The sequence below is a fragment of the Psammomys obesus genome, unplaced genomic scaffold (genome assembly GCF_907164565.1).
Source record: "Psammomys obesus unplaced genomic scaffold, mPsaObe1.curated_primary_1811, whole genome shotgun sequence".
NCBI classification, from domain to species: domain Eukaryota; kingdom Metazoa; phylum Chordata; class Mammalia; order Rodentia; family Muridae; genus Psammomys; species Psammomys obesus.
In genome coordinates this window covers 25079-40423 of record NW_026595316.1, presented here as the reverse complement: position 1 = coordinate 40423, position 15345 = coordinate 25079, and the positions used below count along the sequence as shown (strand labels likewise).

The following is a 15345-nucleotide window of genomic DNA, read 5'->3' as shown; positions in this document are numbered from 1 at the left end:
TCTAGTAATGCTCAGTGGCTTAAGATCAGAACTGGTTCTTAAAAAAAACACTAAAAACATAAAAATACTTAGCCCCTGTAGAATATTTACCTGTAGAGTATGTTCATTTAGGCTTACATTCCAGGATTTACTATATCACTTATAATTTTAAAGATCACATCCAAAGGAGAAAGCAAACCACCTACAAACTGGCATTATTTGTTTATTTCTTGGCTTGTGATACGTCCTTAATTTGTTGATGTAGCAAACAAATTTCAACTCTGCTATGCAAATGACAGAAGGAATCTGCTCAGCAATTAACTTTAGAGTTCAATTTCATACAGGCAACATGCTATATGTGAAAAAATTACTAACTGAACTACAGGTATTAAATACTGAAAAAATTAACAGTTTATTATAATTTATTTTATTTAACAATCTAGGAAGTTCGCGGCCATCAGCAGTTCCAGTGCAATTTCAGGTGCAATTGGGAATTCAGGAATCTCAGTGGAGCTGTTAGTGTAGCGGACCTTGTAGGTAAAATACATGCATACTTTTGATAGCACGTGCGAAGGGATCTCTCTAAAATTGACCTCATTGGTTTCATTCTCAGCAAACTGCCCTGTAAAACAAAAGAGTTACAAGTTATGGGCTGCACAGTGACTGTTCTTGTTCTCAAGGGACTCTTTAATTCCAACAACCTCACATTGTGACTGTACTTGAAGGAGAGTCTTCCAGTTAAATCATGTTAAGACAAAGTCTCTAGCACAGGAACACAGTACAGCTGGCATTCTCATCATAAGAGACTAGACACATAGAGGCCGAGAGAAGAGAATGTGAAGACTGGGAGAAGAGCATGTGAGGAGAAGAACAATCAACACTGTCAATGCTTCAGGGATATAAAGTTCTGTGTTCTAAGCCATATGGTACAGGGTACTTTGCTAGGTAGTACACTGATAAATGTTACAAGACTGGCTGTGCTAGCAAACAGATCATCTAACTGATCCCTCAGTAGATGCGCCCCTTTAACAACCTCCAACTCAGCAGCATTTGAAGGCTTGATAGAGTGGTACATGTATGCAACCTCATCGCTTCAGAGGCCAGGGCAAGAGGACTGATTTGAGGCTGGCTCAGGCGGTTCAGCTAAATCTAGGCTCAAAAATCAAACAGTTCACAGTAATGGGATTTCCTTGTAGACACCTCCTTTTTGAACTAATGCTATCCAAAGCAATTTCCAGTAGTGCCTCAAAATATCTTGACCACACAAATGTTATTCATATCATTTGGCCTTAACTAAAATAGAGACAACGCTCTTTTTGTTTGTTTTTCAAGACAGGGTTTCTCTGTGTAGCCTTGGCTGTCCTGGCCTCCTTTGTGATGCACCTGCCCCTGCACCTGAGTGCTGGGATGAAAGGTGTGCAGCACCGCACCTGGCCGGCTCACACTCAAGACAGGTCTGTTTCTTGCTTCCCAGTACTGGGATTAAAGGTGTGTAACCACCCACAGCTCACAGCACTCTCACAGATGTCCAACACTAACATAGGTATATGCTAAATAAAGACATTTCATATCTAAAATATATTTGTAGAGAATGCAACAATTTATTATTGTTGTTGCTGTTAGTGTTTTTTTTTTTTTTTGGTTTGTTTTTTTTTGTTTGTTTTTGTTTTTTTTGAGACAGGGTTTTTCTATGTAGCACTTGCTGTCTTGGCACTCACTGTGTAGACCAGAAGGGTTTATGCAGAGAATGTCTGCCCTCTTCCTCTGAGTGTTCCGCTTACAGGCGTGCACCACCACCGCCTGGCAAAAGAATGCATTCAAAAGTTCCAACTGCCATTAGCTGAAAGTGAGGTAGGACAAGAAAAAGGACTCAAGGTTGAAAGTAAATTTTGCTTGGCTAGCAGTTAAAAACCCTTTTCTCCTGACTAGGGAGGAAATACCTCAACACTTTAGTAATACTGGAGAGCCAGCTTTTATTTTTTTTCAAAGGCAAAAACCATACAAAATCAACTGTTTTAAATAGTACAGTTTAATAGTGTTTTGTTTTCACTGTGTAATACTCCTTGTCTACACAACTACACACTTATTTTTCTCCCTTTGTGGATGGCCTTACTGTGTATCCCTGGCTGTCCAGGAGCACAGAGACATGCCTGCCTCTGCTTCCTGGGTGATGAGATTAAAGGTATGTGCCACTCCAAAGGTGGAAGCAAGAAGATCATGGGTGTATGTGCAAGAATGTTGAACAAATATTCAGAAGAAATGCAAATGGCTGGCAAATACAAGAATTGGTATTCAATATCAGTAGTTACTAAGAAAATACAAATAAAAACATTACTTAAGTATTTACTTTGCACGCAGCAGAACAGCTCTAAAAAGACAGTAATGAGCCAGCAGCTGAGTATACTGCTCTTGCAGAGAATCTGGGTTTGGTTTCCAGCATCCACTTGGCACACAGCCATGACTATGGTTCTAGAGGATCTAATGTCACCTGTCTTCTGGCTCCAGGAACTCTTCTTACATGAGTAACACACATAAACTCATATAGGTACACACCACACATATATAACTACAGTAAATAAGCCATAAGGAAAAAAAAAGATAAATCCCAGTCAGGGTGCTTTATAAACTAGAAGACGAGTATGTTGTCAATAAAAAGGAAAATGATTCCACCTCTTCAGAAACACTTGAAAACACAAGGAACAACCATATGACTAAACAGTCCCTCAAAGCAAGAGAACTAAAAGCTGGTGTTTTAACAGCTTTGTTTTTTTCTTTTTGGGGGGATTTTTTGAGAAAGGGTTTCTCTGTGTGGCCTTGGCTGTCCTGGAACCACTTTGTAGACCAGGCTGGCCTCAAACTCACAGAGGTTCCCCTGCTTCTGCCTCTCTGAGTGCTGGGATTACAAGTGTGTGACACCGTGCCCAGCTAACTAAAAGGTAAACATAAAATGATTGTCAACTGTCACGATGCAGATAGGATCAATGTAGCACATTCCTAACAGAATGCTACCAGTGTTTCCACTACCATGTGAATAAACTTTGAAAGCACTATGCCATGTAGGTGAGATATTGCATGGATTCCAGAATAGGGAAAAGAGAAAGCAGACTGGAAACAGATAAAGCTGAATGAGTATAGTGGGTTTTTTTTTTTTTTTTTTTTTTAAATTAAGGATTACTTTTGGAACTAGATATTGTGATACTTGTACAGAATGGAGATGTAATAATTGCTGCTAGATTTATATGCTTTCGGTTTTTTTTTTTTTGAAGTTGGGAAATGTTTAAAGGTAAGAAGAATGCTAGGTCAGAGCCAGGACCAGTGCTAAGATTACAGGCACCTGTTTTTTTATATGGATTCTGGAGATCCTAACTCAGGTTCATATCCTTAACTACCTTATATTTCCAGTCCTTTTTATTTGTTGTTGTTGTTTGTTTGTTGGTTTTTTGAGACAGTGTCTAGATCTGCTGCCCAGTCTGGCCTGAAACTCCAAGGCTAGAAGCAATTCTTCTAAACCTCAGCCTCTCAAGTAGCTGGGCCTAGTGGTATGTACCATTTTAACTGCTTTCTCTTCCTTCATGTGCTGTGTATCGAACTTGAAATACATTTATTAAACACTGTAAGAATATATGAATGTGAAAACACTGTATTCACTTACCTGGCCCACTCAACATGGCCTTTATTGTTCCTGATGTTAAAGCATGTTCTCTTTTTACAATAAATTCATGACCATCAGAAGATATTAATTTGACATACATGGCATCAGGGCCTTCACAGCCACCATAGGTTTTCTCCTCTCCATCTGAGATAAAGCAACAAAGTAAGTTTCAATCATATAATGTATTGAAAAGAGACAGGTTGTCTGGGTCCATACTTCCAATATACAGGAGCACCTTAAACCTTATTCTAAAATTTTAGGAAGCCCTATAAAGTAGAATGAAGATGACTGTTCTGGTTAGCCACAAACATCCACACTCAGAAATTCATAAAGATTAGGATTAAAATCACCATTGTTGTCAAAGATGTTTCATGTGAATCTAAACCCATGAAAACAAGATGATTTTCAGTCTTTAAAATCAAGGAGCTAGCTCTCAAAAAAGCATAATGAAAGACCTTCTCTTCTCTCCTGAAAAAATAGGAAACTACTTAAAAAATGATACTTGTTTAAACTTAGATTAAAAAAAAGGAAACTTGCTGTTGTGAAGAACACTATCACAGTATTTGGGAAATGTAAATAGAGTTGAAGTATCAGGGGAGATACAAGCTGTGCCTACATAGTGAAGTGGTATCAAACATAGCAAAATGCTAGCAATCCCCCCAAAATTTAAAAACAAACCTAACTGTGTAATTCTGTCAGTGTACGAATGTGCTTGTGCTACAGGGCATGTGTCGGGGCCTGAGGACACCCCCACCGTGTGTATAGTGTATGAGTGTATTAAAGTATGCTTAGCTGTGCAACAGGTCATGTGTATGGCCACAGGTGCCTTTAGTTGAGAGGAAAAAAATAGCTCCCAGTCATTGAAACACAAAGTCACCTCTGAATAACTTACCCATTATGTTCTTATAAAATTCTACTTGATCCCACAAGAACTTTAGTCGTTTCCTGAAAATGTAACAAAGCATGCAAAAATTAATGATGCATTTTTATTTCCCATACATTACTATTTACTATGTTACTGATGCTGATCATTTAGACTCCCTCCTTATAGAAGGTCATGATTCCACACACTCTCAGTCAACAGAAGGTACCAAAATGTTTTGTCAGCTTCAGCTTAGGCTTCTCAATTCCACAAAGATTATTTAAAAGTAACCATTGGAGTCAGGTTTGGAGGCTCACCCCTGTAATCCCAGCACTCAGGAGGCAGAAGCAGGTGGATCTCTTGGGAGTTCCAGGCCAGCCTTGTCTACAGAGCCAGGACAGCCAAGGCTACAAAATCTTGGTTTCTAGTACTGCAGCTCAGTGGCAATGTGGATGTGTACAGCTCTAGGTGCCAAATCTACCACTGGGGTGGCACGGGACCGCGTGCAATCAGCGGGAAGATACGGATGGAGACTTAGGTTTGTAGCAGAGCACTTGTTTGTGCAAGGTCCTGCCTTCCACTCCAGCACACACCATTTGACTGACGGTGCTGAGGAAGCTGCAAAGGACATGTCAAGAATAAAAAACATGGGGAAAAAGTGCTGCTCATCAAAAATGAAAACAAACCCAAAACACCAAAATCCCCAAACCAAAGAAAAGAACCAAAAAAAACCCCGGCCATATTGGAAAGTTCTAAATCAGTTCTCTTCTGAAGAAAATTGTGAATTCAGTTGTCACCAGAAAAAGTGTTCCCCCTGGTTTTTAGAAAGTAGCTTTTACATTATTTTATTCATGTTATACCCAGCTAGTTACACTACCAACTAAGCAGCTGACAGGTAGTGAGCCTCTAACTACTTCAAGCTTGTCAGAGGAATGACAATGGAGGGGAGGGCTGTTCCTCGGCCTTGACAACAGAATGAACTTTAGGTAGAATCAAGCCAAGATTGACTTAAATCTTATCATTTTAGCTATGTTTAATAATGAACACTGATGACATGTCAGCTTCTAAGATTATTCCATATGCCTCCCTTCATGCCAATGAACCGGGAAGGCAATCCTTCAATGGAGTAGGGATACAGAAAATTCTATCCTGTGTTTATATCAACATTAAATTCTATTCTGCGTACACTTATTTGGATGAATGATCATGTAACACAGCCAAAGGAATGAACTACTTTCCATGCAGCATGCAAGGAAATTCAGGCTTGCTCTCTTACTAATAAACAAATTTATTTTATTCTATCTTCTGTATGCAGGGCACTAAAGTTCTGAATTTAACAATGAAGTTTTAAATATTAAAAACTTTGGGTAGGGCGCTGGAGAGATGGTAAACAAGAGCTGGTGTTGCTCTTCTAGAGGACCCAGGTTCAATTCACAGCACCCAAATGCTAGTTTCAACTCCTCTCTGACCCACGAAATAAAACATTTGTACACATAATTAAAAATTCAATTCACAGCACCCAAATGTTGGCTCCAACTCCTCTCTGACCCGTGCAAATAAAACATTTGTACACATAATTACAAATAAATACTTAAAACTTTATAATGTGGAAAATGCTTTTAAGATTTTATTATTTATTTTTAATTTATGTGTATGGTTTTTTTCTCTAAATGTATACCTGTGCACCCTGTGTGTCTGGTGTCCTTAGGAGTTACTGGATCCCCTGGAATCGAAGTTCCAGATAGCTGTGAGCTGCCAAGTGTGTTCTGGGGATTTAACTCAGGTCCTCAGGGACAACAGCTTGTTCTCTTAAGCACTGAGCCACTTCTCCAGCTCCTAATTTGGGAAATGTTAAATTACAAAATGACTCCTACAAAGATTTTTTTCAGTAATTTCAATAATTTTGTACCATTTCTAATGAGATAAAGAAGAGAAAATGACCACACTGGCAAGGTAATATAACCACTAACTTAAGGGCTTACTCACGGATAACCACTGTAGTAATCACTTTTCAGATAAACATCTTTAAAAATAATTCTTCTGAAAGAGTATCATTCTCTAGCGATCAGACTTCTACTTAAGTGACTGCATTATGGTTTAAAGTCTGATAGATTTTTTTCTTTTCTTTTTTTTAAAATTATCTTAAATTTTTTATATTAATTACAGTTTATTCACTTTGTTGCCCAGTTGTAGCCCCCTCCCTCATACCCTCCCAATCCCATGCTCCCTTAATGCCTGGCATATTTGATTTTACTTTTTTTTTGGGGGGGGGGGGCGTTTCAAGACATGGTTTCTCTATGTAGCCCTGGCCTCCTAGAGACCAGGCTGGTCTCGAATTCAGAGATTTGCCTACCTCTGCCTCAGAGCGCTGGGATTACAAGCATGTACTACCATTTCCTGTTTTTTTTTTTTTTTTTTTTAAATAACCCTTTTCCCCTTTCTTTTTAAATGACTTTTATTTTATTGATTTTTAAACATGGGGTTTCTCTTTGTAGCCCCAGCTGTCCTGGAACTTGTTCTGTTGCCCAGGCTGGCCTTGAATTTGCAGAGATTCACCTAATTTTTTATTTTATGTGCACTGATGTTTTGCCTGCATGTATGTCTGTGTGGTGGTATCAGATCCCCTGGAACTAGAATTACAGATAGCTGTGACCTGCTGTGTGGGTACTGGGAATTGAATCCTCAGCCTCTGGAAGAGTGGCCAGTGCTCTTAATTACTGAGACATTTTTCCAGCCCAGAATTTACAGTTTTTTATTGTTTGTCTGTTTTGTTTTTGGAGACAGGGTTCTCTATTTAACACTCCAGGCTGTCCTGGAACGTGCTCTGTGGACTGGCTGGCCTTGAATGCAGAGATCAGCCTGCCTCTGCCTCTGGAGAGCTAGGAGTAAAGCAACACCCCCTTCAGCTTTAACCTGGCCATAGTCGATAAAAACAACAAAAACAAAACTAGCTCCAAGTGAACTAATTTTCTATTTCTCCTGGAAGTCGATGACACATATCCTTGAACGGTTCTCTAAAATTTTAAAAACTGTACTCCAAGCTGGGCTTAAAGGCTATCCCACCCTGTTTCAAAGTAAACAAACAAAAATAAACCCACCAAAACCATTATTGTATGGATATCCTCTTGTAAACATTCTTTTTAAACACGCACACACACAAAATAGGCTTGAAGTACAAGAATTTCAAGTGTCAACTTTGCTATCTAGATGATCACAGTAAAACACCCAGGTTGTTTATTTAACTAGCAGTAGCTAAGCAACCATGTATGCAAAGTCTCATCTCAGAAGGCCTTTGGGAAGCAACACCTTCTCTACACACTTACTATGGTAAATCAGGGCCAGCATGTATGCAACATGGACTTTAAAGGAGTGGCAGAGCCCTACTGCCATATGGTTAGGTGTGTAACTCTGATAGCCAGAAACTTACATTTGAAGAAGAATCTGAACACAGTCCCCATGTAAAGGAACTTCTACCTTGAGGAAGAGCTGAGACTATCACAATAACAAAATTCTGTGACAATGCTCTAAATAGTCTTAGCTGGGTGTGGTGGCACACACCTGTAATCCCAGCACTCAGGATACTGAGGCAGGAGAATCCTGAGCTTGAAGTCAACCCAGTCCCAGTAAACCAAAACCAAACCAAAATCAGCAAGAATACCAAATACATTGTCAATAAAACTAACTTAAGTTCTTTAAGTAGATGCTACCTAAAGAGAAGATTAAGAAGCTCAATGTGTGGCCACAAATCTTCAACAGAAAAACAGACTGTTTAACCTGGGTGATTGATGGAGGTATTTTAACCAAATTGAAAGGAGAACAAGATTCAAGGAATGATCAATTCTACCCAGTCAGATAGTCTGGGAGGTACACAAGAGTAACTGCATTGTTGAAAACCAGTTTATCAATACACTCACCTCACAAACACTACACTAATGAGCACTATGCCAAGTGCTGTTCTGGGTACTTGAGACACATCACAACAAAGATTCTACCTCATGAAAACGTGGCAGGGCAAGCCCAGCTTCCTGGGACAGATGTGAAATCCTAGCTCTTGAGATGGAAGCAGTAGTACCAAGAGTTCAAGGTCTGTAAGATTACACTGTGAGTTATTAGGCCAGCTAAGACTACTGAGCAAGACTGTCTCAACCACAATTACCACTCCCACCCAAAAGGGGTCTGCAGGTTTAAGTATATCAGAAAACCAAAAAATAATGTGTATGATGGGAGAGGCTCTATGGGGAAATAAAGCAGAGACAGGAGGGAATGAGTACAGGGGAAAGAAGGTTGTGATTCAAACCTCACTAGCAGTTGACAGAAACCTGAAGGGGGTAAGGCAGTGAGGCATGGGTATCTGGGCCAAGAATCCTTCAAAGAGGGAGAATAACAAGTCCAGGAGAGAAAGGGTAGGAAGTGGCCAGAGACTAGAGAATTGGGTCTTTTCAAACACAACAGTGATGGCCAAAAAACACAAGTTGAGACACAGACCAAGACACAGCGTTAGGGGCTAGAAAGATGGCTTAGCAGCTAAGAGCAGTAAACATGCTTCTCAGAACTGGAACTGATTTCTAGCTTCCCCATATCAGCTTACTACTGTCAGTAACTACATAAAATAGATTTAAAAAAAAAAGAAAAAGTAATTCTGGCAGCGCTGGAGAGATGGCTCAGCAGTTAAGAGCATGTACTGTTCTTGCAGAGGGCCTGAGTCTGGTTGTCAGCCCCCGTATCAGCTGGCTCATAGGTATCTGCAACTCCAACTCCAGGGAATGGGATACCCTCTGACCTCTGCAGGCACCTGCACGCACATACACATTCCCACCCACACAAACTCATATACATAACTTAAATCTCAAAGAATTCTGTACAACGAATTGATATACAAAATACTTAGAATAATGTCCAGCACACAGTCAACACGTTAATTACTATGATTCTATAACCTAATTGGAGGTGTATGTGCGCTGTGGGGAGGGAGCATCCTGTTCAACTATAAAAAATTATAAAATCTGAGCTGGAAATTGGCTCGGTGGTATAGTAATTGCCTAGCATGCCCAAGGCCCTGGGTTTAATTTTGGAATCAAAGAAAAAGAATAGCAATTCTCAGTTCAAATAGGTTTGCTTAAAAAACAAAAAAAAAACATTAGAAAAACTTTATGTATACTGTGTTTTGCCTGCAGATGTGTGTTTGCTTAGTACCCACATAAGCCAGAAGAGGGTGTTGGATCCCCTGGAATGGGACAGTTGTGAGCTGCCCTGTAAGTGCTAGGACCATTCTGGGGATCTGTCGCCCTCTTCTGGCTTCCTCAGGCTCCTGAACTCACATGGTGCACATTCCTAATTCAGGCAAAACACTCACACCCAATAAACAAACAAACAAACAAACATTCAACAGAACCTTAAGGCCTCACAGCCCTGCCTGTTCCAAAGGCTGTCTACTTCACCCCTATATTAGATCTGCCTCTTAAAGGCAATATCTCTAAATCTCTTTGCTTCAGGTTCAAATAGTATGAGATATTCATTGTAGGCTGAATAGTTCCTGTACAATATAATATAATTTCGGGTTGGGGATTTAGCTCAGTGGTAGAGCACTTGCCTAGCAAGCCCAAGGCCCTGGGTTCAGTCCTCAGCTCTGGAAAAACGAAAAAAAAAAAAAAAAATACAATCAACAACCTGAGAGTATGAGAAACGTTAAAAGCCTGTCTGGGCAACTTGGCAGCATAGCGGGCCTTCGAGCTCATGGTTCTCCTGTCCCAGGCTGGGATTTTAGGCTTATGCCATCAGCCTTCAACATCGTTAATCCCAGCAAGACAGGACCTCTGAGTTTTGAGACCTTATCTCAAAACAAAAGAAAATGGGGCTTGGTACAATGTAGCCCAGCTGATACTGTACTTGCCCAGCACACAAAGTCCCGATTCAATCCCCAGCACTGCATAAAACTGGGTGCAGTGACAAGCTGGTTATACCAGGCAGGTAGCTGCACTGTTACCACCCAGAGCTACAGATGGCGTTTTGAGGCCACATGGGCTACATCCAACTCATCTAAAAAGTCAATAGGGAGCTTGCCTAGCATGTAAGTCCCTAGGACTGCTCTCTAACACTCCAACAAAACAGAACCACAGACAAATCAACTGTCCTTTGTCCACCTCACCTGCATCTACACAGCACGCACTGTGTCCACTCTTAGTCGTACTACCTCCTCTCCTATCTACGGATTTTGCTTGTTATGCTCACTCTCACCCTATCCAACTACTTTTCTATCCTCTTTGGTGCTGAGGACTCACAAAAGCAACATATACCATCTACTTAGTTTCTGGCTTCTCCACCAGCTTAAGTTTCACTCACATCCTTTTCTTTTTAATTTTTTGAGTCAGGGTCTCACTATTAGCCCTGGCTGGCCTCAACTTTTTCTATGTGGACCAGGGGACTGGAACTCACAGAGGGATCCCCGTGCCAGTCTCCTGAAAGGTGTTCCCCCACTTCATCTTTAACCCACATGTATATGGGACTGTTCTGTCCGCATGTATGTTTGTGTACCATGCATGCACTTAGTCCCTGAAAAGGCCAGAAAAGGGCATCAGGTCCTTTGAAACTGGGGTTAGTCAGTTCTGAGCCACCACATGGGTGCTAGAAATCAAACCCAGGTGCTCTGGACCACTGAGCCATCGTCTCTCCTGCCCTTCATCCACATCTTTTTTGTGATAGGCTTTGGCTGTCCTGGTACTATGTAGATCAAACAGCCCAAAACTCAGAGATCCTTTCCTGGGCTTTGAAGAGGCTCATAATCAAACAAGGCACAGCAGCACAGGTCTCAAATCCCAACACACAGGAAGCTGAAAGAGGAAACCTAGGTCAAGGGCCTGCCTGTGCTACCAAGTCAGACTCTGCCCCAAACACAAAACCAAAGAACCAGCAGATCACATTTAACTGCTTTCCTTTATCACACAGTCTAACACCACATATTCCATACCCTCCAATCCAAAGAGTTAAATATCATCCCAGACTACCTAGCTCTACACATACTCTGAAGTGAGTCATAACATCCAATTTGCCTTTATAGATTAGCTCTACAGACCAGGCTGGCTTCAAACTAGAGGTGCGATTAAAGTGTGATTAAAAGGGTATGTATTCTAGGCATATCTTATCAAACAGTCTTACAGAGAACTTCAGATAAACCTGTCAAGAAACCATTGTTCTCTTTCAGTCTTCTGATTTCAGTAAACAGCACTACTGTTTACAAATGATTAGCAAGGGCAAAAAGATTAATTTTGGCTTCAAATTATATTTCAAATCAGATGACTTTCCACCTACATTTCTAGTTTAGGCTAACTATTTTTTTTTACATCTTTATTATTATTATTCCTTAAAGATTTATTTATTATGTATACAATGTTCTGTCTGCATGTATGCCTGCACACCAGAAGAAGACACCAGATATCATTATAGATGATTGTGAGCCACCATGTGGTTACTGGGAATTGAACTCAGGACCTCTGGAAGAACAGCCAGTGCTCTTAAACTCTGAGCCATCTCTCAAGCCCCTAACTGTATTTTAAATGAACTATTTTTAAAAAGCTACCATACCTGGGCCTGATGGTGTACACTGTAAACCCCTGCACCCCAGGCAGAGGCCTCTAAGTTATGGGCCAGCCTGCTCTATAAAGTGAGTGTCGGGTCAGCCAAAGCTATAAAGAGAAACCTTATCTGTGGGGAGAGGAGGGAAAGTTTACTATGTTCCAAACATTTGTCTCCTTGAAATTCCTTGAATAGGTCAAGTTTGCTCAGACTTCAAGGTCCTTGCATTTGCATTGCTGCTGTCTGAAGTTCTTCCTTTACCTCTCAAAAAATGGTCCTTCCCTGACCTAAATCTTACCTCAGCCACACTGAACCCTGATCTTGCTATATTCCCTCCTTCCAACCTTTTATTTTTATTGAAGGAGGGAGGGTCAACAGGGCTTCACCATGTAGTCCAAGCCAACTTAGAACTCAGCCTCCTGAACACTCTGATTAAAGGTGTAAAGGTTTTACCTTTTTTTCTTCCCTTTCTTTCTTCCCTTTCTTTCTTTCTTTCTTTCTTTTCTTTTCTTTTCTTTTCTTTTCTTTTTGAGCCAGGGTTTCTCTGTGTAGTTCTGGCTATCCTGGAACTATTTTGTAGACCAGGCTGGCCTCAAACCCCCAAGATCTGGCCTCAAACCCCCAGCCTCCACAGTGCTGGGATTAAAGGTGTGTGTCACCAAGCCGGGTTCCAGGTTTCTAACATCATGCCTATCCCTACTGGGTTTTCGCACTTACTACCTAAAACTGTGTATGTATATATATATATATCACTTTACACACTGTGTGTGTATAAATTTTCCAGTACTGGATGTCTTCGTCTTATTTTACTTAAGTAGCAATAACACATTTAAAATGCATTAGCACATCAAAGCATACATTAAAGACTTTTTTGTTTATACTCCAATCTGCCACCCCTCCCCCCCCAAATCCAATCTTTTCGGAAGCACTTCCTAACCTACATAATTTCTTAAGAACTTAATGTACAGAAGTATCTATCAGCTGGGTGTGGTGCTACATGCCTGTAATACTGGCATTACGGGGAAGCAGAGGCAGGTAGGTCTCTGAGTTCTGAGTTCCAGGCCAGCCTGGTATACAGAGTGAGTTCCAAGACATCCAGGGCTACACAGAGAAACCCTGTCTTGAAAAACCAAACAAAAAGTAACTATCACTTCTGCATCTATACCACTGCCCATGCACACTGCAGTATTAGCATCTAGTAATGGATATAAACTGGGTGTGGTGGTGCACACCTTTATTCTCAGTGTTTGGGAGGCAGAGGCAGGTGGCCACTCAACATTTACATTGTGTGTTTCAGGCTACCAAGGTCTCAAAAAAAGAAATGGACACCTGTGCATTTTTAAAAATAGCATTATGAGGTAATAAACCAAGTTTTTTTGGTGTGGTGCTGGAAAACCAACTTAGGGCCCTTGCCTCTGAGGCAAACATACTATCAGGTTATAGTGCTAGCCTTGCAGTATTAAAGAAATATATTTAAGATGAGAAGCCATGTGTAAATTAAAAAGGGGGATGAGGATACAGAGTAGTGCCACTCAAGAGTGCTGATTCAGCATAGTTGAGGTCAAGGTTAATCCTAGCACGCTGAAAAAAAGAGGGGAGCAGGCATGGTGGCCCACACCTTTAATACCATAGGAGGCAAGAGTGGATGTCTGAGACCAGACAGGTTTACAGAGACTTCCGTCCAGCCAAGAATACTCTGTGAGCCTCAAAAATAAATAGATAGATAGATAGAAAGAAAGAAAGAAAGAAAGAAAGAAAGAAAGGTGAGTGGGACTCCCAAATCAATGCTACCGATAAATAACAAACATACACGACGGAAAAAAAAAAATAACCACAGCCGTTTCCTCATAGGGAAGACTATTATGAACTACGATGTCTCAATAACATGAATTGTAATGTGATTTACCATCTTAGGTCACTTATCAGAAAATAAAACTCTATTTGGGGACTAAAAAGCAAAGATGATAGCTTGAAAGAAGTTGTAAAACTAATTCGATTGCTCTCTCTGAAAACTGCAGAGTAGGATGTTTGCACTAAATGACACAACCTCCATGCTCACGAAACTACAGAGAATTCGGTTCCATAAGGCAAACTCCATGGGCACTGTAACTGGCACTAGATACTGCCTTTCAGACAAAACTGAGATAGGTAGATGCACAAATGTGACAATGTGCCCAGTCAGGCAGGCACTGACTAAGTTCCCCAGGACGTAAACTTTTTTTTTTTTTTTTGGGGGGGGGAAGGGGTCCCTAAAGCTGAAAGGGGACAACACTCTCTCCTGGGACTTAGCCACTGATCTCAACAGCTAAACAAATACAAGCGCACATGAGGCAGGCAAAAAAGGAAAAGCGACCCGGCTGCCATGCTCTTAAACGCCACCCTGCCCGCGCTCCGCCCAGAGAAGGCCCAGCTAGCCCGCACCTCCTGTTCGGCCTCCCCTTTCCAAACCCACCGAGCTGAGCTAGTTAAGGTCCCGCCAAACTCCTCTCCCCTCCCCCCAAAGCCAGGAGCTGGGGAGGCCGAAGAGGCTCAGAGCTTCCGTTCCTTCCCCGCCTAGACGGGAAGGGCTGAGCAGCGGCATGGCCAATGCGCCCAGTCCCAGCTGCCCAAACTTTCCGAGCGAAATCACAGCCCGGTTCCCACCCCAGCCCGACACTCACTGGCCAGTCCCGCAGCCACCGCAGCCGTAGCCCCACGTACCGCCACAGCCCCTATTCAGGGCCGCCCCCCCCCACCCCCAGCTGCCTACCCCCTGGGTTCCGGGGCACAGGAAGGAATTACTTCCGTCGCGTCACAGCCGCTTTCGGCAACGCGCGGGAGATTGGTACCTGGCGGGCGGAGACGGGGTCTGTTCGTAGCTAGCGCCTGAAGGAAGTGAGTTGTGTTCTCGCCCTTTATCTTCAGTAATACAGGACAATTTAAGAGACATCGCTAGCAAGTCTCAACCAATGAGATTCTAGAACTTCCGGATTCCCGGCATGCTGCGCCGTCTGGATCCAATTTCGGCCGTGAAGAGCTGAACCGGCGAGGCAGCAGTGCATCCTGGGATATGTAGTTTCTTACGACGTTACGGCTAGTACGACGTGACACTGCATCATGGGACTTGTGGTTTTCCGTGTGTGGTATTGAAATTTTTGGTGGTCTTAAAGCTTGTCGTCCCCCGCCCCCCACGCCGTTTCTGTTCAGCCAGGAGATGAAAGATTACCAAAGAAGCCTAAGATGTGGAAATGCCGTATGTGTGCTAAAGGAGATCGTACTATTGAGGAAGCAGCATCTGGCCTTT

General features: G+C 41.8%; 1 protein-coding gene across 3 annotated transcripts; it reads right to left on the bottom strand.

Annotated features, from left to right (window-relative positions):
* Positions 1 to 186: 186 nt before the first annotated feature.
* On the bottom strand, positions 187 to 15004 carry Eloc (elongin C). Of its 3 annotated transcripts, XM_055619203.1 has the most exons (5): positions 14723 to 14785; positions 6172 to 6329; positions 4524 to 4576; positions 3632 to 3775; positions 187 to 601 (listed from the first exon to the last, which is right to left on the bottom strand). In XM_055619203.1, the coding sequence occupies exons 3-5, from the start codon at positions 4525 to 4527 to the stop codon at positions 411 to 413; spliced, it is 339 nt and encodes a 112-aa protein (XP_055475178.1). In that variant the 5' UTR covers positions 4528 to 4576; positions 6172 to 6329; positions 14723 to 14785; the 3' UTR covers positions 187 to 410. The 3 variants fall into 3 exon arrangements, with proteins under 3 accessions (XP_055475178.1, XP_055475176.1, XP_055475177.1); XM_055619201.1 differs by lacking the exons at positions 6172 to 6329; positions 14723 to 14785 and adding an exon at positions 14891 to 15004; XM_055619202.1 differs by lacking the exon at positions 6172 to 6329 and having other exon boundaries at positions 14723 to 14803.
* Positions 15005 to 15345: the final 341 nt, after the last annotated feature.